Source organism: Ambystoma mexicanum, chromosome 12 (assembly GCF_040938575.1).
Source record: "Ambystoma mexicanum isolate Mex_15411 chromosome 12, UKY_AmexF1_1, whole genome shotgun sequence".
Classification (NCBI taxonomy): Eukaryota; Metazoa; Chordata; class Amphibia; order Caudata; family Ambystomatidae; genus Ambystoma; species Ambystoma mexicanum.
Genome location: NC_090936.1, coordinates 850,071,179 through 850,097,316, shown reverse-complemented (window position 1 = coordinate 850,097,316; position 26,138 = coordinate 850,071,179). Strand labels below are relative to the sequence as shown.

The following is a 26,138-nucleotide window of genomic DNA, read 5'->3' as shown; positions in this document are numbered from 1 at the left end:
TTTGACTCAAATCCTTCATGTGCCTTGCTGACTGTTGACCTAACCTTTTCTGATGTCATCATAAGGTCTGCAGTTAACCTTAATATAGCAACCTTGCTCTCCAGACATCAAATATCATTGATTTTGAAACATTACATCCCAAACAACCTGCTTAACTCTTGATCCCATTTCTGCAATTGCTTCTGGAAATGTTCAACTGTGTGACCCAAGTCCAGACGGTACAAGATCTAACATGCACCAGATTCAGATTTTCTTCCCATGAGGAAAGATCCACCATCAGAATTCCTATTTGTCACAATAGTACGTAAGGTCTATCCGATATCTACGTATTCCACTCATCTGCATAAGGAAAGCAGAAGGCGTGACTACCAGGTAAGGAAGATTTGCACCACCTCATCTCCATCATTGAGAGCATCAGGCTCCTCCCAGTTGTTTCAAAGGAATTACTGTGATCTGTGGTCTGTGGGACACATTTCATTAATATGCAGTGTTCCTCCTAGAAGAGAATAATACAATTTGCTGGAAGCTGTAAGGGATGGATAAATGGTTTCTGATCAAATCATTTTCACCTCGAAGGATGGAGCTTAAATATCACAAAATATTTACTGCCATTGCATGTGTACTAGAATTTCATTGTGACTGCCTAATAACTAAAAAAAGGCAGAGTGTCTGCTTTTGGGCTTATCCCTATTCAGACTGCATGTAGATACTGAAGTAAATCAAATGAAATTGGAAGAGGTGACATTAAAACGTGAGCACTTCTAAGATAAGAGTAAGGAACTCAGACCTTATTTTCACTTGTCAGGCACGAGGCACTCTCACAAGAGCTTTGCATCTAGGTTTGCCCTATATAAAATCTACCACATATGCAAATACACCCTTGATTCCTTTTGAATTCCTACCCCCAATCTCCCTCTGTCTCTGTGTCCATCATGCTTGATCTAATCTCATAGAAAGCCTAAAGGCCAGCAGATGAAATTTGACCACAAAGGAGAAATATCAATAGCAGGCAGGTTTAGGAGCAATGGAAAGGAAAGTGGGGTCTGTTTCCCTTCTTTGTAACTCCAGGCTACAGGACCAAATCCCTCAAACTCCTGGTCTCCTGATAGCTTTCCACTCATACACTCAGGGTCTAGTTACACACACCCACAGATCCTTGCAGCATTCACGAGTCACTGGGTCAGATTTGACATGGAAATGGGCAATGAATTGGCTCTAGCCCTGATTGCCTAAGAAGTGCCAGACAGACGTCTTTCTTTACACTAATGGGCAAGGACATGGAGAACCCCAATGCACACAGTACCTATGTAAGGCAGTGTGGTGCTTTTTGGCTGCATTTTCACGTTACTGGGCACCCCCTTTCTCACTCTAAAGGTGCCTTGCAGAATCCATAAAAGCAAAACAAAGGGGGTTCTGGGATTCTCTCTACCAACACGAACACACCCCATTGACCTGTTCTTGGGTGGATGGCCCCTGGGAGAGTCTCAACCAAGTCTCCCAGGGGCCATGGGCTGTGTTCGTGCTGGTAGAGACTCCCAGAACCCCCTTTGTTTTGAATATTAAGTAACTTTGGTTCTCATCCTAAGTTACCTGGGAAATTCAGACGTGGACCCCCTGCTCAGTGTTCTCAGAAAGGCACAGCTCCACCTCAGTGATGATGCCCCACAAGGCTGAAACACGTGTATGGGGTTGCTGTTGGTACTCTTGTTCAGAGGAGAATTGCCTAGCATTTCGGTGCTGGACTGCCCCTGGGCAGGACAAAGACTGATATGCAGGGATATTTCTCCTCTGTGAAAGGGACAGTGAGCTAAAGACTTGGTTGAGACTCTTCCGGGGGCCATCCCCCAAGAACAGGTCAATGGGCTGTGTTCATGCCGGTAGAGAGACGCCCAGAACCCCCGTTGTTTAGAATCCATAGAAGGACACTGAGGGAAATGAGGGGAGCTCCCAGGCACCCACCTTCCCCTTTGCCTGCTAGTTACTCATCCTTGTGTACAATGTATCTACTTGGGTGAAAAAGAGAGAGACACACAAACACAAAGAGATAAAAGGGAGAGATATATGCATGTGCAATGTTTTGATTCTCTGTGGCCTGATATGCTTTATTGTATTATCTAATACAATGGGGGTCATTCCGAGTTGGGTGGTAAGGGATTACCGGCACTGGTAAGGATGTCGGTGCTGGTAACCCCCTACCGCCCTATTCCGAAGTCCCTTACCGGGTCCCACCAGGAACGGCTCGTCTGACCAGCCGTTCTTAGAGGGACCCTTTAAGGGACCTTGGAGCTAATAACAGGCCTGCAATTTGTGGGACCGTTATTAGCGCCTTCCCCATTCCCATTGAGCCCTATGGGGGCTCGAATGGGAATGGGGAATGGTATTCGGCATGGGGACTTACCGGGTCCGCATAGGTCGGAATGTCCCGGTAAGTCCCCATTCCGCCTACCCGGAACCGGACCCGAGTTAGGAGGCAGCCATGGTGCTAATAGCACCATAGCTGCCTCCAAACTCGGAATGACCCCCAATGTCCGCAACGTTATGCATTGTTTGCAAGGTTTAATTCGTTCTGCAGCATCCTGCTTTATCTATGACTATTTGTGATGTTTGCAACCTTATTATCTGACTGACAAATTAAATAACTCTCATTCTATTATCCAAACAGACACCCAAGTGCTGGTACATGAATCTAGGGGTCGGTTTTGGAGCAAACTCATTGTTTTCAAGCATTTTCTACTCTAGTTACTGCATAGAGAACACCACTTTCCATGTGGTATTAATGCCTGGGTTGCAACTTCCCTGGAGGGAGGGATCTGATTGGACTGTGAAAGGCAAGTGGGTGTTATAAGTGGCCGTCCTTTTGGTGTAAGGTGATGCAGCCTGCTTCGGGTTAGTACTGTATGTCACCTGTGAGTCAGTCCCTGTTCTATATCCCTGAGGTCGGTGTTGATGTTGTTTTGACTTGTTTGGATTCTAGGGGTGTGTCTTCATGTTATGAGGCCTGTCTGGAGAGAACAATTCTGCTCTTGTTTTTCAGTTGTTTAAGCCGGATTTGTTGCACAACGAACAACCTTTCATATAAAAGAACTCACCCTGTAGCAGCCGGTATTTAAATCCACTGAAAATAACAGAGAGACTATGGTGCAGGTAAAAACAGCAGGAAAATGGCAGTAATTCCATTATCGCCACTTTACTGCTGTATTACCACACCGCAATACTATGAATTTGGCAGGACGGATGAAGATTTACCTCAAGCAAAAAGTTGGAGGTACATTTTCCTCCTAATGCAAAAAATGGACGGATTTACTGCATGGTAATTCCATCAGCTGTAAATCCACCAGAAATCCCCACTGAGTCCTATGGAGTCCCAAAATCGTGAATAAGCACCACTTGTAATCCCATGGTAACTCCACGGGTCCAAGTGGTGGTGATCCAAGTGATGGTAACAGTTATCACGTTTCAGTGGATGTACTACAGAATTACCGCCAAACTCGTAATTAGGCCCTATGTCTGTTATGCAGCACTTTCAATGAAGAACTCATTGCTCTCTTAAAACATTTAAAAAGTGGTGTCACTTTCAATTTCATGCCCAGTCTCAATTTACCATGCCCCCTGGCCACCTGGAATTTCAGACTAAGGTCTCGACTAGCCACATACTGTCAACTGCCACCAACCACTACCCAAGACACCACCAAGAAAAATACACACAGCTCAAGAGCCTCTCACCCCAACACTAGAAAAACTTTCCAACCACCCCCTCCATTCACCCAGGGCAACTTGAAGGACACTACACTCAACCCACTGGCCACTAGGGAAAACCAGCTTGATACTACACCAAACTCCACAGATACCCACAATGAACTAAACACCTCCGATCAAGGTCTTCGAAAGGCCGGCGCTATCACACCACCTCCACCAAAACCCACCACATCATCAGCTTTATCTACATCTCTAAACACTTCAAGACTACTAGCCTCGACGCATTCACCAAACTTGGAATCTACTCGGCCACAAGAGACAGCACCAACTTAGAATTACCTATGCTCAGGGGTGCACTTATCAACGCAAGATCGCTCCCAGCACATGCACTTGATATCGTCAACCTTATCACTGCAAATAATTTAGATTTCCTAGCTATCACCAAAACAAGGCTCCATGCATCTGCCGGCCCTGCGCTCTCCCTGGCTATCCCGGAAAGCTACACTATCTTCAGGGCAGACAGACAGACCTCCAAGGGAGGAGGAAGAGCGTTTATGGCGAAGAACCAGCTCCTCATAAGAGAAATACCTAAGCAAACATTCCATACAGGGGAACTACTTTCCATTAAATGATCATTAACTGCCACACTCATCTTGACCCTTCATTTTATATTTAGACCACCAGGCCCTACACTCTCCTTCGAGGAAGATATTGCACAACTCCTTTCATTTAACTCCAGACCTTTTGTCCTGTGTTGTTCTATGTTATGGCAAATTATGTTAGTACTTGGGCATATCACAACAATACATGATCATAGTGTTGTTCTACCAGGCCCTAAGGTTGCAACAGATAGCAAATGAGTCTGTGGCAGTGATGGATACATGCCTATGTAATGCCTACACCAAAGTCAAACCGTTTGTCTTTGCCAATGTCCGTTTTTAATTACTCTGAGCCTACACAAAGATGTCTTAGATTGATGTATGTTCGTCTATGTTAGTATTTAGAACAGATGCTAAATGGGTACCTCTTTCCAACAGTCTGGGTGTCATGCCTACAAGAGTACCCTCATTATGTTACTGTGAAATGGAACGCTGTCCTAATTGGAATGCATTGTTTTCACAGATCAAGTTGCCGTTGCTATTATAAGGCCAGAATCTATCAACCTGGAGAGATAATGTCTATACAATCAGGCTTCTGGTAAGACTCAGTTTAAAGGTTCATTATAAAACTGTGTACAATGATCAATGACGTTTTTACAGTTTGGGCTTCTGGTTAAGGCCACAGAGCATTGATCGTCTTAGATAGGCCCACATACTTACGTAACTAAATGCATTTCTGATTAAACATTTTTCATTAGAAGAAGGGGAAAACGCATGCAACAGAAGTTGTCATTGGGAAATTGTGAGAATTGGGAAGTACAAACTTGGTTTTAGATTTTAACATGGTTTGTCAATATTGTGAACTTTTGCAAAGAAGTGATGTTTTTTATAAAGCAGAAACATGGTACAAATACAACATAACGAAATTCACTTTAAATATATGCTAATTATTTCAAAACAGCACACATATGACAGATACCATCAGAGAACTGTGCAGGAAAATGAAATAACCTGCCAGGTTAAAAAAACGGACTCCACAACTAAGCCATTCTCCATCAAAAAAGGAGGAGACTGACCATCGGACATACTGTAGTGCAACAAGATCAACCTTCCAGTATGACATGCTGCCATCACAAGAAATATCTCTTATGGCAGAAGTAGAATGCCAACATTTTGGATACACGAAGTTGGTCTTTGTTTCTAGAAAAATGTGACCTGAGATTTAGGAATTTAGGGATATAATAAGGCTTTGTCTTGATACTTATTTAAATAGTAATGTGGTTGCAAGGATGAATTGAAATTTCATAAATTAGGGTGAGGCATTTATCTTTAAAATGAATGGCAATCCAATGGCCACTGCTTTGATCGTCTTTCTAGCTAAGAATGCTTCAGAAGTAGATCTGCTTTTCCTTGATCACTGAGACCACACTGAAGAATACTTGTGGAAAGTGATAAGGACATTTCTAATGGATAGCATTCTTCCACATATCCCTCATCCTCAGCTATATCCCCGCCAGCGCAGCTGGCATCGGAAACTCAACTAATATAGGCATTTTATGAGACCAGCAGGTGAAGACTGTAGGCACAGCCTTAACGTTGTGTGCGCTAAACAGAATAGACTATGGATACTGACAATACCACATTAATACTAGGTCAAGTACAGTGCAGGACTTGTAGCAGTGTCCAAGATGAACTAAGCTTGCTACTCCAACCATGAGAATGACTGAGAGTTACTTGCTGGTCCTAGTCAACGGCCGTGCATTACCTTTAGATACCCTCTAAAGTCATCCTCTTCTGTTAGTTTCTCAGCACCTGCAAATGAACTCACAGTGAGAGAGACAACTATGTCCCAGTATCATAAATTCCATTCCACCTACTGGCAGTGTCCATTAGCGTTTATAAGTATGAACAAATACATTCGCCTGAAACTCAAATTATCCACATTTTCACTGTATTTATGTGATTCAACTTCAGTTACACACTTAAGAGATTCGGGTAACCAATTCTGGTTAAACTCATTACAACTTCATGCTGATAATATGTTGCTGTAAACATTGGTTGAAGACATATTATAGTATAAAATGAATCGAGTAGGTCAGAACCTTTCCAGCCATGGATTCCCAAAGAAGGCAAAGTATCTAAATGACAAATGGCTTGCACCTGGCTGTTTCTTTAATATATAACCCAAAATGAACTTTTTATTTGAAGCTACCTAAACATTGTAATCTCTTCAAAAGAAGACACAAATTCACATAAAGTAATGCAAATAAAAGATGCACAGAAGATGCATTTTTCATTTGCATTACATTGCCAAATGTTGATGTCCCCTTATTTACAAATGTGGCCTCTGGAATTACCAAGGAGCTGTGCTTCAGAACAAATGGTACTCTTACGACACTAGGAGTGCATTTGATCATGATGGGACCTTCAAGGCCCTGCCATTGTGAAATATTTAAATAAAGAAAAACACATTTCTGCCTCTCTTTCAGGGATAGTTATGCAGGTCGGACTGTAGTGTTTCATGTTACCTCTGTTACGCACTTACACTTAAAAACAATGTATGAATGGGTCAGAAAGGACTCTCGTCATGCTTTGCACTTCTCCAGCACCTGTTCCATCGAGGCACATCGGAATGCGTTTGTCTTCTGCACTTTCTAATGCACATACTATTTCTAAATTCGAGATGTGCATTCAAATGTGGAGAAACTCCCCATTATTCGTGAAAACATGCAACGCAGATGAAAAAGGTCATTTCCATGTGTGCATATTTGATTAAATACATAACCTCAGAGGTCCTCATGGAAGCAAACTCAGCATGGTGAAAATGCATGCACCCATGATACATGCATGACTCTTTCCCATCCCTACATGCTTTTATGAGGTACATATCAGATTTTAATTCCCTAACTTGTGTGAGGAAACAGGAATGTGGCACAGACACACAGAGTCTATAATCGTGGTCATAAACCTTTATTTAAAATAATAAAGGCGTTGTAAAATGCTTCACTATCCCTAATCTAGGAGGTATTTCCCTACCTCAACCAAAACCAATGGTCTGTCCTTTGTCAAAATAGCCAAAGCAAAATATATGTCCTGTGTCCGAAATCCTACTCTGGCCCTCCGGATTTGTAAGCATTTACTTTCTCTTTTATCCACAAAATGATATTTTCGCAATATTGACTTATCAACCCTTGGCTAACAAAGTCTGTTTCAATATTTGCTCCTTCTTTCATACGGTGGGCCTCTGCCCCGTCCGCAAGATCATTCACATTTACTTTGTAGTTTATTTTGGCATATGGACTCAGCGGTCCATTCGTGGCATGATTCACAAATATGTTAATCTCTTCACAGGGTTTCTTTTTCCTCTTTTGCATAACTTTCATGAAATAGCACACACTTTCAGGCAACCCGGTAACCCGTATATCTTCCCTGGGCCTCCACCCTATTCAATCTGCTGGATCGACGTTTGTTCTGTTAGCCACTTGTCTTCGCTGCGTCCTTCCTTTCTGTGCACGGTTCCCGCTGCCTCGTACTCTCCAGCAGCGGGCTTCCTGCACTCTCATTCCTCTTCACACCGTCTGCATTCGCCTTCATGCTGCTCCCCACCGCGTGCTTTGCCTCAGTGTCCAGACTGGTGTACAACGGTACAACGCAGCCTCTGCAGCTCTCTCGCTGTGGTATAAGCTGTTGCCGATTTAAACTTCCCAGTATGATTGACTAACTCCCAAAGACTAGACCTCTGTGTTGGTTTACTGGTCTTGGTAATCTTCATTGCTCTGTTCTTCTTTCCCATCTCAGTTGTCATGTTGTTCCTTGTATGATATTGAGGAAGCTGATGTTGGACCCTATTGAGAGTAATCATCACTGTTCCCTGCCTCTTCCTCGTCTCAGTTGTTAACATATTGTTCCTTGGGTGATACTGGGGAATACTTGAAGTAGACATCGCAAGTGGTTGAGGTAAAGTGTTACAATATGCCATCAGGGGCTGGGGAATTGAGGGAACATCCCTAAAAGGGAATGGTGGGTATATGACCTTCTCCAATGATGTTGTGTCATCTCCCAGAGGGCTGCCTCTCCCCATTTGGAGCTCCCTCATAAAGCCACCCCAGGGTCAGGATCAGATAACGGCTGCTGTCCCCTGGCCTAATGGGGAGAGTCATCCCTGGGAAATAAGTGATGACATCATCAGATTTATCACATCTGTAATATTATAAACCTCAATAAAACTCAATGTATCAACCTTTGAACTATGACAATCAGACAAAAGCATCACTGACATTTGACTGACTGCTGGTCTGACATGCAATCCTACAACTCCCCACTTCAACTTTACTAATTTGATCAACTTCAGAAAGTAGAAAGGATGTGTTCTTATTACCCAGATTCAAACCTGGACCTGCAGGATCTTCATAGATATATGAAGTAGGTGCATTCATCTACTGGGTTATCTTACTGCAGTGTTTAATGTGCTTTCATACTGAGATAACCTTTACAGATGCACAATGCTCCATTTCCTCTTTCTACCTTCCCCCACTTAGCCTCACCGATCCATTACTGTCCGCTAACCCTTCTTCCACTTCCTTAAGCCTTTTAAGCTATGTTTTGCTCCCCAAAAATCATCCTGAACCTGCCCAAACCTCGTCCTAATTTCTCTCAAGATTTTAAAAATCCTAAAAGAGATTCAGGAAGATTTGGGCAGGACGAAAAATCTATGTGGCCTTGCAAACCTACCTGAATCCCCCTAAGAGATGCACAGGAGCAGGCAGATCACTTTTGATAAAGTTCACACAGGTTTGCTCTCTTAAAGCATTTTCTTCATCTACAACGTTATTCAATGTGAGCACTAAGCAAGTTCATCTGAGGTGCTGGCAGTCTCTTCGGTCATCACTCTAGACCTGCACACGCTTGAGGGAATGTTGCTCTAAACAGCTACCTAAACTGCCATGTTGATCTGAAAGCTATGTAATCTTCTATTTTTGGGACAGCCTGGTACTGCTGGAGCCTTTTGGTCTGCTTCACATAGGGCTTGCATTGAGCCAATCTAAGCATGTGTAATCGGGAGGATAGCTCAGGGGCAACGTGCTCGCCTTAGACGCAAGATGGCGTGGAGCAACACAGGTTCGATCCCAGGTCCGCACTTAGAAACCTCTGGGTATTAAGTGCATTATAAATAACCTATCATATCATAATCCGCACATTTTCCATAGCCATGATGCAACCTTTTCCAGTGGTCCAAAAGCCCAACTAAGGCTGACCACATCCAATTTCGGCCTAGGTTGGCTCATGGTATTGCCCCACTAAAAGAACCCTTAAAGGCACTATGGTTAAAATATTTTCTGAGTACCTCTGTATTCCCATATACTTTAGTGGACAATTGTACATTTTAACTTTTATATCACTTTGCTCACCTGGCGAGAAACAGTTAATCTGCAATTACACACAACATTTGTATGGTGCTCTGTGAAGAATACAGTAAAATGCAGCACTTTTTGGGGTGTCAGTACTATACATTATGTCATACCAAAAAATAACCATGTACACTGCATAGGTGATTTTCCTGTGCTGTTTTTTATTTTACAAAATGCGACAGCTTGCAAAAGGAACATCTCTTTATTTCACACCAAACATGTTCGGGTGTATGTCTTCCGCAAGATTTGTGGATAAGGTGTACAGTAGATTCATTATATCTAATTCAATACACCTCAACAATAACAAATATGCAGCGTGTTTTCCCTGCTTTTCTCAATATTCTTCTGGTATGAAGGAAAAGGCAGGACCAGTATGACAGGCCCGCTTTTTGGGAACATTTAAAGAACATCATTTTTACATTTCCCTCTAGAAGCTTGAAGATTACCAAAGCATATAACGTGATCAATAGTGTCTGACATGGGGCGTCTCTGTTGAAACTTTAGGTATTATATAAATACTATGGTTACGTTGCATTGTATTTCTACCAGTGTCTTACTTAAATATCTTACTAATCTGCAGATACTACTTACTTGAATAAAGATGTTTTTCTTTTTTTTGCTAGTCAGTGTTTGAATGGAACAATGAAGTGTATGGAAACTGCTACATCAATATCAGGTACATTTTTTAAATGGTTTTATTTTTGTATTAAGCTTTGATAGGTCGCAAACAAATTGCATCAAATCATCATACAACAACAGGAATGATTTAGGAATATTGCACCTAAACTAATATTATTATTGCAACCAAACAAAACACTCTGTTGAAACATGCTGAAAAGAATGGACCAAAACCAAAACTAAGAAAATGTGTCTAGAATAGGAGTTGTGATACACAATTGTTTTGGAGGACTATTCCACATAGCTGCCCTAAATAGAACATTCTGCCAACCGGTATCCAATTCAATGTCTAAAGAATATATACATATATATATATATATGTATATATATATTTAATCAATGGGGTAACATTCAGAAAGTGTTCTCTAGTAATAAATCCATCTTGTGCTTGAGAAAAGTTGGCACTTACACTTTCACTTTCACTTTCACTAAATTATGTGCGAATCACAGCTGGAAAAGCAGTTTTGTACCTTTCAATGGATGTAGCTCTTTACGCTAATTGTGCATTCAAGTGTACTTTTCATCAGGATTTCGTCAGGAAATGTGCAAATCACACACACAACTGATACAGTCAGTGCAGTCAATCTTTGAATATGTTGATGTGTCTATAGTGGTGTGTGCCTGGAAAGAAAGCACTCCCCCACGCAGGTTCAACTTTAAAAAATTCAGAAAAAGTTACAACTCTTTAAAAAAACGATCTCCTTAACTGTTTTCGGTGAAATTGTGCTGTGAAAAGTTCCAGTGATAAAATGTTGCATTACACATGAGTAAGTTATAACATGAAAACATACGTTGGGAAAATATTTTGCAGTGTGAGTAAAAAATATTGTTTAATTGGGCAGCATTGCCAGTTCAAATATTTCTGGTTGTACCACTGCTAGAGACCCCATAAGTGTCCCTGATTGGTTAATGTGGCAACATTTAGGATTTTTTCCTTGCATGGCATAAGTTATGCGTAGATTGTAAATATTCTTTTCAGGTGAAAACTACAAAAAGATGTTGGTACAACTTAGGTGAGGCGTAACCTTTCTCCCAAAAATAAGATTCTTTGCAATTCGGCCCCTACATTATTATACATGTTCTACATATTGTCCAATGCAGTATGCCTGTGAACTACACCAGAGTGGGACGATGTACGTAATACAGTAGTATTTTAATAATTATTCATGATTCTTTGTTAAGCATTTTAATTAAGTCAGTAGAGACGAAATGTGGTCAGAATAGTACATGCAACATTTACATCTAGCAGCTAAATTCTGAATTTTCTCAGTAAAAAGTTACATTTTTCTCATCAGAAGCTAGTTCTCTTGATCAAACAAGACAAGAAAGGAGTCATGCCATGTTTACGTTTTTGATCACAGATGCCAGTTTAGCGACATTAAATGTAGATAAATACTAATGCTATGACTGTAGAGAGTGAAGGTTGTCAATCTCGGATGAAAAAATGTATTCCAAAGCTTTTGCCATGTCTTTACCCTCTAAACAGTCATACCCTGCAGAGATTGGGGTTTCACAAAACAGGACATGGACAGCATAATCCATTTTCCTTTGATCCAGTCTATTGTTTTTCAAGATTTTGCAAGTAAAAGCTTTTGAATTCAACTATGTGGCTTGTAGTAACCACCGCCTATCTCAATGCCTTGTCACATTTATTTATTTATTTATTTATTTGGATTTGTATAGCGCACATCTGCCCAGGACTTGTTACAGGCATACATGGTATATCTGTAGAAAAACAATGCAGAACATGTTAGCATATATGCATACAATTGTGCTTATATACATACAGTTGTGAAAATACAGTAGGATAGGTAAGGTGGGGTGGAGTTAGTTAAACAACATGGTTTTGAGAAGTCTGCGGAAGATATGGTATGAGTTTTCGTTCCTAAGCACGGTGGGGAGTGCGTTCCAATTTTTGTGTGCTAGTTGTTGAAAGCTCGACCCCCCCCCCCCCGGCTTTGCTTCTTTTAAATGTGGGTACGTAGGTCTGATTGGTCATGTGTGACCAGTGGGTGTAGTGGATGTGTTAAGGGTGATTCTGTCGGAAAGATAGGGTTGAGCATTTGCGGAAAGGCATCTGTGGTTGATGGCCATGGATTTGAATAGTATCTGTTCTTTTATTGGTAACCAGTGGGCTTCTTTTCTGGCTTGGGAGATATGCTCCCTTTTGGGGATGCTTAGGGCTGCTCTTAGGGCATTGTTTTGTGTGACTTGCATTTTTTTAAAGTTTTGTACAGATGTGCCCAGGAAGAGGGCATTGCAATAGTCCAATTTGGTACCTACTGTGGCTCTTGCTACGGCCAGGCAGTTTTTAGTGGATAGGAAGGGTTTAACGGCATTGATTATCTTAGTGGTGAGTGTGGCAGAGGAAGCTATGGCATTGACTTGCCGTGTCATGGAGAGAGTGGAGTCAAGGTATACTCCTAGCGTTTTTACTGCAGTGGAGACTGTGATGGTGGAGTTATCTATGTTGAAGGATTTGTACTGCGGTGGGTGTTTGTTTAGTATTTCTTTGGTGCCAACTAATAGGATCTCTGTTTTGTCCTCGTTTAGGCAGAGGCCGTTGGCTGCCATCCAGGTTTGGATGGCTGTATAGATCTTGGTTAGTGCTGCTGCGTCTTGTTCATAGACCCCCGTGAGAGGGAGCAGGACTTGCGTTTCGTCAGCATAATTGGTGTATGCCATGTGACGACGGTCCAAGTCATTGAACAGTGGGAGGGTGAAGAGGTTGTATAGGGTGGATGCAGTGCAGGACCCTTGTGGGACGCCACAGTAGATGGTGGTGGGGGTACCGCTCGCAGAGTCTGAAAAGACTTTCCTAAGTCGACCCTCGAGGAATGATTTGACCCAGGAGATGGCTTCTGGTGAGAAGTGGGCTTCATTTTTGAGTTGCGTGCCTAAAATATCATGATTGACCAGGTCGAAGGCGGCAGATAGGTCTAGCAGGAGCAGGAGTGCAGGTTTGCCTTTGTCCATGATGTCATTTAGTTGGATTTTGAGATCTAGTAGGGCCGATTTGGTCCCATGTCCCGGGCAGAAATCCGATTGCCTTTTTCCTAGAATGTGGTTTTCTTCAAGGTATTGCTGTATTTGTGTGTTGGCAACTTTGTCGAGGATCTTGAGCAGGAAGGGAACGGTTGTGATGGGTCTATAGTTGTTGGCGTTTTCAGGATCTAAAGTGGGTTTTTTAAGAAGAGGGCGCACCCAAGCTTCTTTTAGGCTGGTTTGGACTGAGTTTGTGTTGAAGGATGCATTGATGAAAGTTTTAAGAAATGGTGCTAGTGTTTCTACGCAGTCTTTAACTAGTTTGGCAGGGCAGGTGTCGCCTTTACAGTTAGAAGGTTTGATTCTGTTAACAATATCGATTACCTCTTTTTCTGAGACTTCTCTGAATTTGAATGGAGTAAAGAGCTTTGTCTTTATGTTCTCAGTCACGGTATCCGTATGGGATGCTGATAGGATGTGCTGAGTGAGATTTTTGTGATGGTCTAGGATTTTAGCTTGGAGGAGTTTGATTTTGTTTAAGAGGGCGGACTGTATGGTGCTACACCATGCTCGGTCCTTAACAACCTCTTGAGACTTAGTAGCCGGTGTGGATAGTTCCCTGAAGATGGCAAAATGCTCTTTGAATTCTGAGGTGGCGTTGGAGATTCTTTCGTTGTAGGACGCGGATTTGGCTGCTATGATACTTTTTCTGTATTGGGTGGCCAGTGATTTGTAGGAGGATAGCGAAGATGTGTTGGGCGCACTTTGCCATAAGTTTAGGGCTTTGCGTTTTTTGGTTCGTAATTCTTTTAGTTCTGCTGAGAACCAGGTATTTGAGTGTCTGGTATTTTTGGGTTTTTTCTTTTGTAGAGGGGCGATGATATCTATGGCAGTGCTAATGGTGGATTTGTAGATATCCGCCCGTGCAGCTGGGTCAGATGTGGCAGGGAGGTTAGTAGTGAGGGTGTGTAGGTAGGGTGAGATCTTGACATTACATTGATTTGTGTCAGGATAATGTGCTGCTGAAGTGGAAGTTTACTTTGCTGGGCCATTTACTCTCTCTGAGACGTAATACATTTGCCTTTTTCATCAATTCTCTGTAGATGATTAACCTAATTGGAATTTCTTATGGTATTAGGGACTGTATCACCTAACCACCTGTTTTGTACAATCGCTTCATGACAATGAAAATAAAGCCTGCATACAGACAAAGTATGTTCACATTATAGAAAAATAATGTTGCCACATAAAAAAAGGTGCTTATCCATTTTCGGATTCAACAGATTTTTGCTCGTTTTTTGGAAATGTTTTTATGTAATGCTACTTGGAAAATGCTCTTTATCAGAAAACCAGTGATGTTTATACTGTGTTTTTGTGTTTTCTAGGAAAGCTAACACAGAATAATCTGGTTAATTGTTTAGATATCCATTAAGCTTAATATTTTGTTGTGCATGTTTAAGAAAAGACATACTCATAGGTATAATATGTCTTTTTTTAAATGCATTTTGAAAGTGCACAGAAAGAGCCAATTCTTGTATTATGTGTAGGAACACACATTTGTATGTAGAAACGTGTTTAGGATATGAAATTAGGTTCTCTCTGTGTTTCATTAAAAAAATAATGTTCTGTAGTATATGTTGCAAGTATCTATTTATAACTACTGAATCCAGCTGCTGCAGTTTTTGTTTTGCTACATATTATGAACTGTAGTTTAATGCTGATTTTAACCCACACTTCTACACTATTTCACAACACTCAGTTTACATCTGTGTTACTGTAAAAGTGTTTCTTTTATTAAGAAAGTTGTGTAATGTCCGTTAAGGTTAAATTTGTTCTCAGCTCGGTTCCACTGCATACAGCATTGGCATGGAAACACCTGGACACGCGTTCTACACCTTAAACCTTGTACAATCAGAAATACTGTAATCGGCTTTTTGCCCAGAAGACTCACAGAAACTTCTCACTTTAATTTAAATCCTTCATTTTTGACCAGCACAATCACTGCTAAAATATTGACCACAAGGTCTTGCCCACACCTTATCCTGTATCTTCGAGGATTGTAAGCTGCAAATATTGCAGCTGGACATTATATGGATATTTCCTGCATTGCCAGGCATTGGACAGCATTATTAGATGTCACCCCTAAGTAGGGCTTTAAGATTTGTTGTGGACCCTTAAACTCCAAACATAACGGTTTGGTCACAGCCTTCAAAAGGACCTGAAGCAGGGTTGAAACATGTGTCTGCTGTTCGTTGTTTAGGCTAAAGTTTTTTAATTTGATTTATCTTTGTATTGTACATTAAAACACAACTCAGTTACACCATATATTGTTGTTCGGGGTTCCCATTATCGATAGTTTCAATATGTACGACCCCGAGGGCTTGGGTCCTTTACCTTGACCTAAGCTGTGGGACACAGTACTCCTCACCCTCAATAATTCACTCAGACCCAGTGCAAGTGATTCTTTAGTTCATAGCCCTCCTTTCAGTAACATATATATATATAGCTGCTACGTCCTGTACCCTTAACACCATATTTAAAGGAGTTCCTGCGGACAGGACCATAGCAATTACAAGCCCAAGCGTGGTTCCCCTTTAGGAATTTGGAGAGAGAGTTGAGGTGGGCCACATGCGTGAAGTGCGACCATACCCAGAACCTCACCTGTTATGTTATGTTATGTTACCTGAACTTGTAGAGCGCACGGTCGCCCAAGGGCATCATGGCACTGGTTGAGGAAGCTACCAAACAGGAAGAAAAGTAATAGTCAAAAAGCTAAAATAAAGTAGTTTTCAGAGCTTTCCTGAAAGCCAAATGGTTAGAGGTAGACTTGAGTGGTAGTGGGAGGGTGTTCCACAGCCTGGCCGCAGCAATGGAAAAGGCTCTGCCACCGAGTCTTTCCCGGTTATACCTAGGAACCACCAAGAGGTTGGTGTTCAGGGAACGAAGATTGCGTTCCGGGATATAACGGACAAATTTGGTTTGAAGAAACTCAGCACCTAGGCCCTGGATTGCTCGGTGGACAATACACAGTGACTTGAACTTAACTCGCTGGGCCACTGGGAGCCAGTGGAGTTGGCGAAGCACTGGCGAGATATGTTCTCCATAGGGAGAACCTGTGGCCAGTCTGGCTGCCAGGTTCTGCATGCGTTGGAGAAGTTGGAGAAGGCCCGCCGGCTGAGCGAGGTATAGGGAGTTACAATAGTCCAACCGTGAGAGGACTAATGCAGCCACCACAGGAGGGCGCATAGCCTCTGGGATCATAGGGAGGACCCTCTTAAGTACCCTAATCTGGTGGTGGGCGGATTGGCAGACCGTTGAGACTTGATTTGTCATGGACAGGGAGGTGGAAAGAATGACCCCTAAGTTCTTTACTTTGTCCACTGGGCAGGGCAGGGGGCCTAGTGAAGTAGGCCAAAAAGCAGGGGTCCATAATGATGGGCTGGGAGGACAACCCACCAGCATCACCTCAGTTTTATCGCCATTGAGCTTGAGCCAGTTTTGGTCCATCCAGACACCGACTGATGTCAGACAGTCATGAAGAGAAGCTGAGACCTTGGTATGATCCTGATCCAAACGGATCAGGATTTGAGTATCATCCGCGTAGGAATAACAATTAAGTCCATACGAGCGGATAAGGCAGACCAGTGCCCATATATAAATATTGAATAAGATAGGGGAAAGAGAGGATCCTTGGGTGGACACAACAGGTGAGGGCACAAGGGACAGAGAGGAAAGGGGGCATAGCAAGGGTCTGAGTGCGGTCTGCAAGAAAAGAGGTAAACCAAGCCAGGACTGATCCAGAAATCCCGATTTGTGCTAGACGTGAGAGGAGGATAGGATGGTCCACCGTATCAAATGCGGCGGACAGATCCAGCAAGATCAAAGCTCCAACTCCACCTGCGTCCGCAAGTCTGGACATATCGTCTTGCACTGAGACAAGCACACTCTCCGTCCCTCTTCCTGGCCTAAAGCCTGCCTGGGCAGGGTTAAAGATCTTAGAAGATTCCAGAAAGGAGGACAGAAGGGGCGTGACCAAAGATTCCAAGAGTTTAGACAAGAACGGGAGCAGGGATATGGGGCGAAAATTAGAAGGGATAGTGGGATCAAGAGACGGCTTCTTAAGCAGGGGAATAACCCTAGCAGATTTGAGTTCCGGCGGAACCAAACCAGACTGGCAGGAGTTATTTATAGCCACTGTGACGTCGAACAGAATGTCTGGGGCAATTGTCTTCATCATACTTGCCGGAATAGCATCCTCTGGAGAGGAGGATTTAATTTTAAGGATCGCTGCTAGAAACTCTGCCTCAGTGAATAGAGGAAAGGTAGACCAGCTGGCAGGGGGGTCAGTGAGGGTGAGTGGCACAAAGCTGGTAGTGCCGGAAGAATGCATAGCGGGAGATTTGGCGATGTTAGATCGTATCACATCGATTTTCGTGATAAAAAACGATGCCAGGTCATTGCATAGCTTTTGCGATGGTTTAACCGTAGAAGTAAGGGGATCAGAGGAGGAGAGTGATTGGACAATAGAGAATAGTGTTTTAGGTTTACATAGAGCACTTTCAATTTTTTGAGCAAGAAAAGAAAATTAGAAGGGATAGTGGGATCAAGAGACGGCTTCTTAAGCAGGGGAATAACCCTAGCAGATTTGAGTTCCGGCGGAACCAAACCAGACTGGCAGGAGTTATTTATAGCCACTGTGACGTCGAACAGAATGTCTGGGGCAATTGTCTTCATCATACTTGCCGGAATAGCATCCTCTGGAGAGGAGGATTTAATTTTAAGGATCGCTGCTAGAAACTCTGCCTCAGTGAATAGAGGAAAGGTAGACCAGCTGGCAGGGGGGTCAGTGAGGGTGAGTGGCACAAAGCTGGTAGTGCCGGAAGAATGCATAGCGGGAGATTTGGCGATGTTAGATCGTATCACATCGATTTTCGTGATAAAAAACGATGCCAGGTCATTGCATAGCTTTTGCGATGGTTTAACCGTAGAAGTAAGGGGATCAGAGGAGGAGAGTGATTGGACAATAGAGAATAGTGTTTTAGGTTTACATAGAGCACTTTCAATTTTTTGAGCAAAAAAAGTGGCTTTGGCCAGTTTGACATTGGCTAAGTAGGTGGAAAGACTAAGCTTGTACAAGTCTTTAAGTGAAGGGTCATAACTAGTCCGCCATTTGCGTTCAGCTTGTCTGAGTAGCAGGCGGGCGCTTTTAAGCTGATCAGTAAACCAGGGCTGAGAGAGTAATCTCCGACTCTGGGTAAGTTTAGGTGGAGCAAAAACATTGGCGGCGGACAGCAGCGATATTGAGAGCGTAGATAGAGATACAGGTCCCAAGGAGGTGCACTTAGAGACGATACAGGCACCAAGTGCCTTGGGATCAACTGATCGCCAGGAGCGAAGTAGCGTCTTGGGGGGGAGAACTTTACAAACAAGAGTGGCTAGAATGAACGGGCATGAAATCAGATAGTGATCAGACCAGGTCACTGGCTCAATAAGGCCTGGGCCGAGTAGAATATTATTGGCAAATACCATGTCCAGAGTATTTCCATGCAGGTGAGTGGGTGCTTGGATCAAAGGACAGAAATCAAGATCAGAGAGGCTATCCAAAAGCAAGTTGGGTTCATCTGATCTTGGAGGGTTAAAATGCAGATTTAAATCACCTAATACCACGAGATTGGTATACTGCAGGTTTAGGACAGCAATAAGGTCAGCTAAGCCCTTCCCAAAAGTTCCTATAGGGCCCGGGGGGCGGTAGACAAGCAGGAGGTGGGCGACACAAGATGTCGACAACTCGCATCGACAGAGGAGGGCTTCCATATTAAGTGTATGTGAGCAAGGTATCTGGCTAACCGTGTACTTGTCTCTAAAAATAACTGCAATGCCTCCACCGCGCTTGGGGGGCGGGCGATCATAGTGGGTGATGCGGTAATTGGGGGGGAGGGCTTGCACTACCGTAGGCGCCGAGCTCGGTGTCAGCCAAGTTTCAGTTAAGCATAAGAGGGCTGGTTGCCTATTTGTTAACAGGTCCCAGATCTCACCCGTGTGAGCTGGAAGGGAGCTTGTGTTGAGCAGGCACAGAGTGGGGGTATCCAGCGTGGGCTCAATGCTATGAGTACTTCTGGTGGGGGAGGAGGTGGGTGAGGCTGTGTTGTGGTTCCAGCCAATTGGCCACCTGGTGTTGGGGTGCGCCAAAGAAGTTAAGAAATTTCTATCTAAGTATCCCTTCCAGCACGTCCCGGCATGGACGGGCACAGACGGGCTTGCCTTAAGCGCGCCTTTGGTGTGCTGGCGGCGCGCTGGCGGCGCGCCCGCTGCGCCCGCCCGCTGCGCGGGCAGCCGATCCAGCACATAAGTGCCTGATGCGGGATGAAAGCGAGGCGGGAGGCGGACGCTGAGCCAAAGGGCAAAGAAAGAGGACTAGCGAGTCGTCTGAGCCCGAGGGATTCCCCTCAACAATGCCAGAAGGATTTAGCAATCACTCGGAACCTTCAAACATTCAGTAACTTCATGCATCCAAGCACGTTAATACACCTCCCATGCTCCTTCCCCTCAGTCCCTTACACTGTGTCGGACAGGTTGGACGCCGGATGCAGTCCTCTGCTTATTTTTTCATTTTCACAGCTTTACTATGGTAACTTTAATTTGTTTTCTTTTTCCTGCTCATCTCCCCTCACTTCCTACCATTTATGCTGCTAAAAGCAAGGTTCTCTATGTGCACCGTTTGTCACATGACATTTCGGCGGAGGACCCTCACGCTCTTTCCTTAGAGTGTTTGGGCCTGCTTCACAGCTGGGACACCTGTGAGCTCTGTGATGCACTTTCTTACAAATCCTTCAAGAGTTGGCAGACGGGGTGAGAAGACATCTTTCGGACATCGCCACCCGATCACCTAAAAAATTATGGCAGGACCAAGACAGTGAGTACAGCTCTTGTTACCTTGGTATCCGCACAGGCAATACTTCGGGGCCTGTTGCGGTTAGCCACCACAGTACCAAGCTCCAGGAAAGGTTTCTGAGGACACTTGTAATGGCCTCTGTGCCGAGGGCTGGCAAGGGTTTCTTCTGAAGGGACTTCAGTTCCTGGCAAGGCTGGTACCAGTGACTCTATCCCTGAGTGCACCTCGCCTCACATCGGACCACAGTCCGAGGCCTACCCCACTCCGTTCAATAAGCAGACACCCAAGGGCCAGAGAAGCCATATGGTAGCAGTAGGCCCTGCTCCTCAGATTACATCAGGAAACACCACCGCCCCTAATGTGTCCGAAGGCACATTTCACCCTTGACAGGTCATGGCTCACCCTTCCACAGCTGTCACTGCCTTCGGGTCATATTCTGGCCAGTCACCAGGAGAAGCATCCCCTCTAAGTCGGGCCATATGCCGGTTGACATGGATAGAATTCTTCCTATCACCCCACCACCTGGTGCTTCTGGGCTCCCACATTTTTCCTCCACGGGTGGAATGGTCACCCAGTGTGAAGTGATATTCTGTTCCTCCTCTTTCAAATCCCACCAGCAATTGGGCCCTGAAAGCCTCTCCTGGGACCTCCAATCATGAACCCTTATGAAAGGATTCAAGAATGACTGCACTTAAGACTCATGAGGCAATATTTTAAGTCCCTCATGAAGGAAGTGCTGGTTCCAACTCCTCAATCAGTGGTGCCACAGAACCAACCCACAGTACCTCAGACAGTGACAGCCGAGGCACCAAATCCTCCTCCAGCAGGAGACACTGATTCTCAACCCAATGTGTCCTCTCCTCTGATTCCAAAAGATCCCCCACCAGCTTTACACCCTCTGTCTCCTGGCCCTCCAGATGATGACCCAGTGGGTGATAAAGATGGGCTATCAGAAGACACTGAGGAAGTGCCCATTTCCATCAAAGCGTTCCATGACAGGGTGCAGGGGCTTATGTACCTAGTTATTCTAGTACCAGAAAGCCCTCTGTCAAACCAAGGAGTCCTTTCTTCACTCCTCTCGAGAAAAATGACAGAAAGTTCGGGCATGCGCCTTCAACCTGGGGGAGGCCACTAAAATCTGTCAAAACCAGCTTTAGTGCAACTGGTTGCAAAAAGTGTGGGCATGAGGTACATATTCCTTCTGGGAGAAAAACTATGCATGATGATCCACCCCCCCCAGCATACTCCACTATAGTGGTGCTGGCTGCTTTCTTTCGGAAAAGCCATTTTTTCCCTCTACCTTATCTGAGTACCTTCTTGGACACAAGGACCATCTCCTGGATAATGCAGGGAGTAAAGTCTTCCAAAATTCTGCCCTGAGCTTCGACAAACTAATGAGGAAGTTGTCATGGAATCTGCCTACCTTAAGTTCTGGAAAGAGCTGTGTGAGTATGACTGCCTCATTAACCCTGAATTTCAAGCGGGGTTCCGCTCAAGCTTGGCAGGAGCTCGCTAAGTTGTACAGGACCGCATGGAGGCTGCCTATTACCACCTGGACACAGCTGCTACAGATATGGCTGTAGACACATCTTTTAGGTGGCAAGCGCTACTCATAGCCACCAAATTCCAACTAGACGTGTAAAAGGTGATCATGGACATGTCATTAAATGGTGTGGATCTATTCAGCCCTGATACAGACAAGGAGCTAAATATAAAGAAAAATAGTGCTCAGACAGCAAAGTCTTTAGCAGCGCTGACCAAGCCCCCTGCAAACCCAGGGTCTTCAGGCCTTCCACAACAATCGTTCACTGGCAAGAGTTCGAGAGGCTTTAGAGGCTTTCACGACTGCTGGAGCAGACAAGATAGACCTATGAGTGTGCCATGCAAAAAGCAGACTCATCTGTCACCACAGGGTTCTTCTCCCAGCTGTCTCACACTCCAGAAGCCAAGCAGTATAAGTGACATGAGGGTGAAGATCCACAGCTCGCTGGTCAGAGGAAGAGCATAACCACCAACAGCTGGTACCTATTGGAGGTACACAAGGGCTAACGCCGTTCTCTTCCCCCAAATCCACCATCCCCACCACAAAGAGACTCAGGCACCCTCTTGCGGGAAATTCACAAAATGTTGCTCATAGAGTCAATAGAGAAAATCTCTATTTCAGAGGAAGGGCAGGGTTTCTATTCAAGGTTCTTCTCCAGCCTTTACTTACCACAAGAAATGTTCAAGATGATCACATCTGCTCTCATCCAATCATCGCTGCAGCAGGGGACTAGCTGGTAGCTGTGGATCTGCAAGACGCTTTTTTCCACATCCCCATTTCACCTCCTCCCTGCTGTTACCTCTGGTTCTCCATAGGCCACGACCACTATCAGTACAGAGATTTCACCAAGCATATGGCAGTGGTAGCAGTGTTCCTACACCAGAAAAGCATTTGCCTGCATCCATACTTGGATGACAGGCTAATCAGAGCACAGTTCTCATTACTAACTTCTTCCTACCTGCAGTTTCTTCTTGACCTGATATACTCATAAGGCCTATTGGTCAATATAAAGAAAACCACGCTCATCACAACGCAATAGGTGTATTTCATAGGCTTCCTCTCGGATTTAGCTCTTGGCAAAGTTCTACCTACAGAAACATGAATGAATTATCTCTTGGAGACGCTAACATTATTCCTATCTCATTCTCAAATGACTGCATGGTGGTTTCTTCATCTGTTGGGACTGATGGCGGCCTGTGTTCTACTGTGCCCTTGGCCAAGTTGCGAAAGCGCCACACTCAGCTGCACTTGGCAACAAGTTGGTCTCAGGTCTCTGACCCAATAACCAAGGTGGTTTCCATTCTGCCCTCCGTCCAGCAGGATCTTCAATGGTTGGCATAACACAGGGACCTCCATTTAGGTATCCCCTTCCAGGACCCTCCAACCAAGTTTATAACTACAACAGACTATCCCTACCGGGGTGCGGAGCACATTTTTGGGATCCCCAAGTCCATGACATTTGGGATGAGGAGGACTCTTAGGAACATATACATTTCTTGGAATTGAAGGTAGCTTTCCTTGGTTTATAAGCATTCTTGACAGTGATAGAGAACTCAAAGGCCCTGATTCTGTGGCGGAGTGCTCAGCAGAGTGCAGCCGGCTGGAGGATCTAACAGAGACAGAGTATGCTGTACGCTGGAAGTATTTGCTGGCTACACTGACGCAATTTACAAAGCTGATTTCTTGCATGCACCACCGCACAGAGTGCTCAGCAGAGTGTAGTCTGCAGTAGTCTGCAGTAGCTGCTGTAAGAAAGCCTCTCCATTCATTTTGAAGCACCCCAACTTCTCCCTGTTTGGGTTAAGCTTGCAATACAACTCTTTTATACTCATCATCCATGTCTGGCTACTCTGTTAGCTTCTCTGCATTTTGTTTCCTCAGTGGCCGACTTGGTGTTGTGAGATGTTTCCCTCCACCCGCTGTCACTGACTGCTTAGCATTTTTAATGAATGTCCTACGAATCAAATCTGCAGTGGGGTGCAGCCATTTGATTCCTAAGTAAATATTTTAATAGAAAACACAATCCTGGATAGGTTGGGTAGTGAGGGGTCTACTACCAGCCTTAATGGTACTGTTTGTTATCTTACCTACCAAATCAAATAGGGTGACAATTACTCAGATCTAGCTTCTACAGATGTTTTACCTTTGCATGATTGCTAAGGAATGAGTGTTGCTTCCATGGAGACAGTTGGCAACGCAGAGGGTGGCATGTGCAATTTCTCAATGTTATTGTTGCCTAAACCTGCCCTTGAAGCAAATACTAGAGCAATACTGCGTGAGGCTGACGCCTCGCTTGAAAGGCCACGCCTCTGATAACTCTAAAACCTTTGAACCTTCAGCCTTCTCCTACTACCTGTCCCCTACTCCTCTCTAAACACCTGAATAGATCGTCTCATTTACCTCACATCATTTCTTCTAAAATGTTTGCATTGAACTTTGTACGAAATGTATGAAAGCATCAGCCATGAACTGAAAGATCAGAAATCTATGCTTAATCCAATGAAATCGAAGCTTAGTTTTTTGGAAGGTTTTATCTGTGCAAAACCTTCAGAGTCCCATCACAAGGATGCACCTATTATGGTAATTCAAGATCAGGACCCTGATGATTTTAGTTCATTCCCAAACTTGAAAAGTGTTAGGGAGAATTCTCTGTTAAGGCTAATTTCCCAAACCTAGTGAGTCCCCCAACAGCTTTGCTGGATTTTTGGGGTTTGTTTTTTTCTCCTGCTAAGAGTGAGACTCTTTTACTCCCACTCTTAGGCATGATTTGAGGTATGTCTTTGACTTGTTATGTGCTTATGGGCTATGGGGTTTCATTTTACTCCATAGGGTATCATCTGTTCTTCTGTATGTGTGGTACACAGCACCCTCAGTGCAGTACCACATGGGTGTCACAGTGACCCCCAAACATAGACTCCATACCCTGGGACTGACTACTGTCTCCCAGGGCATGTAAAGTCACCATTGGCTTTACTAGTCCAAAATTGTGAACAGAACCAGCACAAACCATCATATTGTGGAAGTACTGGTAAGGGGTAATTCGATTGCCCCTGGGTCTGCTTTCAATGGGGGCACTGTTCAGTTCCCCCTTGTCGAGTTTTGGGCTGGTGGCAGTGGTTACCACGCAAAATATTCCATCGGAATATTCTTTATGGGATTTTCCCATTGATTTTAAACGCACCACTTTTTGGTGCAATGTTAAAGATACCGCCGGTTTATTTATTTAATATTAAATCACCGGTTGGGTCTTTTTGCCAGAACTCAATTCTAAAATGGCGTTGGTATCCGTCTCTGTAACTCTGACCAAGGTCGAGCCCTTTGTTCCACTATTTTGGCGGGCTTCTCCACAGAAGCCCTCCAAATGGTGCCACTCTGTCTGGGTTCCACAGGAGGGGTGGAGGGGGGAATTGGCACCCTAGACTGTGTTGCCTTAGCAACCCAAGTCGCACTCTACTATGATTGGCCCAGTGGTGAGCCGCCCGGCTCACCACTTAGCATGTGTGATTGACAGGTAAGCTGATGAATGGGGGTTTTTCTGCATAAAAGCAGGGCCTTCGGGACTGGAACTTCAGAAGTCACCACAGGACCTAAGAATCCGAAGAGGGAAGAAGCTGAGCCATCTGCAATGACGACACCACTGGTGAAGCCCTGCTGCAACTACCTCACCACTTTCCCGACGACAAGAGAAGATCTTCTACTGGACGAGTCTTCTTCTCCTGAGCTGGTGGGATCAACCAGTTTGCCCTTTTCGCCTTCCAAAGACGTCTCTTGGTCAAATCTCCTGTGCCAAGCACCCCGGCAGCCGGATAGCCAAGCTCACCACTTTTGACCGCGAATAAAAGAACCGCACCTTTTAATCGGGAACTCCGCAGCTGATTTAATCCCTGTGCAGTGCAATGACTCCACAGTCCCTCCTCGATGAGATTATCTCTTCCCCTGGTCGGAACCACAAACTTCAACCACTGCCAGGAACAACTGCCCCTGCTGCAGCTTGCTTTCTCTTTAAGGGACTGTGTCCTTTCTGGCCGCCCTTTCTACAGATTGCTAAAGGTGACCCATAAATCCTTGGCTTCTAAACTGGGGTGGCTCCAGACCTTCTAAATTTATCTTTTAAATCACCTCAACCTCTTTTGAACACTCTGCAAAGACTTTCAGAGCACTTTAAACAGTGTGATCCTGGGCACATTTCGCTTTGCTCCATTTAAAGTGGGCCTGGCCTATGAACTTTGGCTCTACAGTATAACCTGCCTTTCTCCCCTTGCTCTGAAGTCCGAAACGTGTTGGGAACTGTTTTATTTCTATGCTCTGCCTTTTTCTCTCCCTTTAACTACATTATC

General features: G+C 44.3%; 1 protein-coding gene across 1 annotated transcript in view; it reads left to right on the top strand.

The window, feature by feature from the left end:
- Positions 1-26,138, top strand: part of OTOGL (otogelin like) — a 1,792,821-nt gene that overhangs the window by 666,591 nt on the left and 1,100,092 nt on the right. Inside the window, exons 21-22 of the mRNA XM_069629328.1 lie at positions 4,819-4,893; positions 10,327-10,379. Of these exons, the coding sequence (XP_069485429.1) occupies positions 4,819-4,893; positions 10,327-10,379 (128 nt within the window). The remainder of the gene's footprint in view (positions 1-4,818; positions 4,894-10,326; positions 10,380-26,138) is intronic.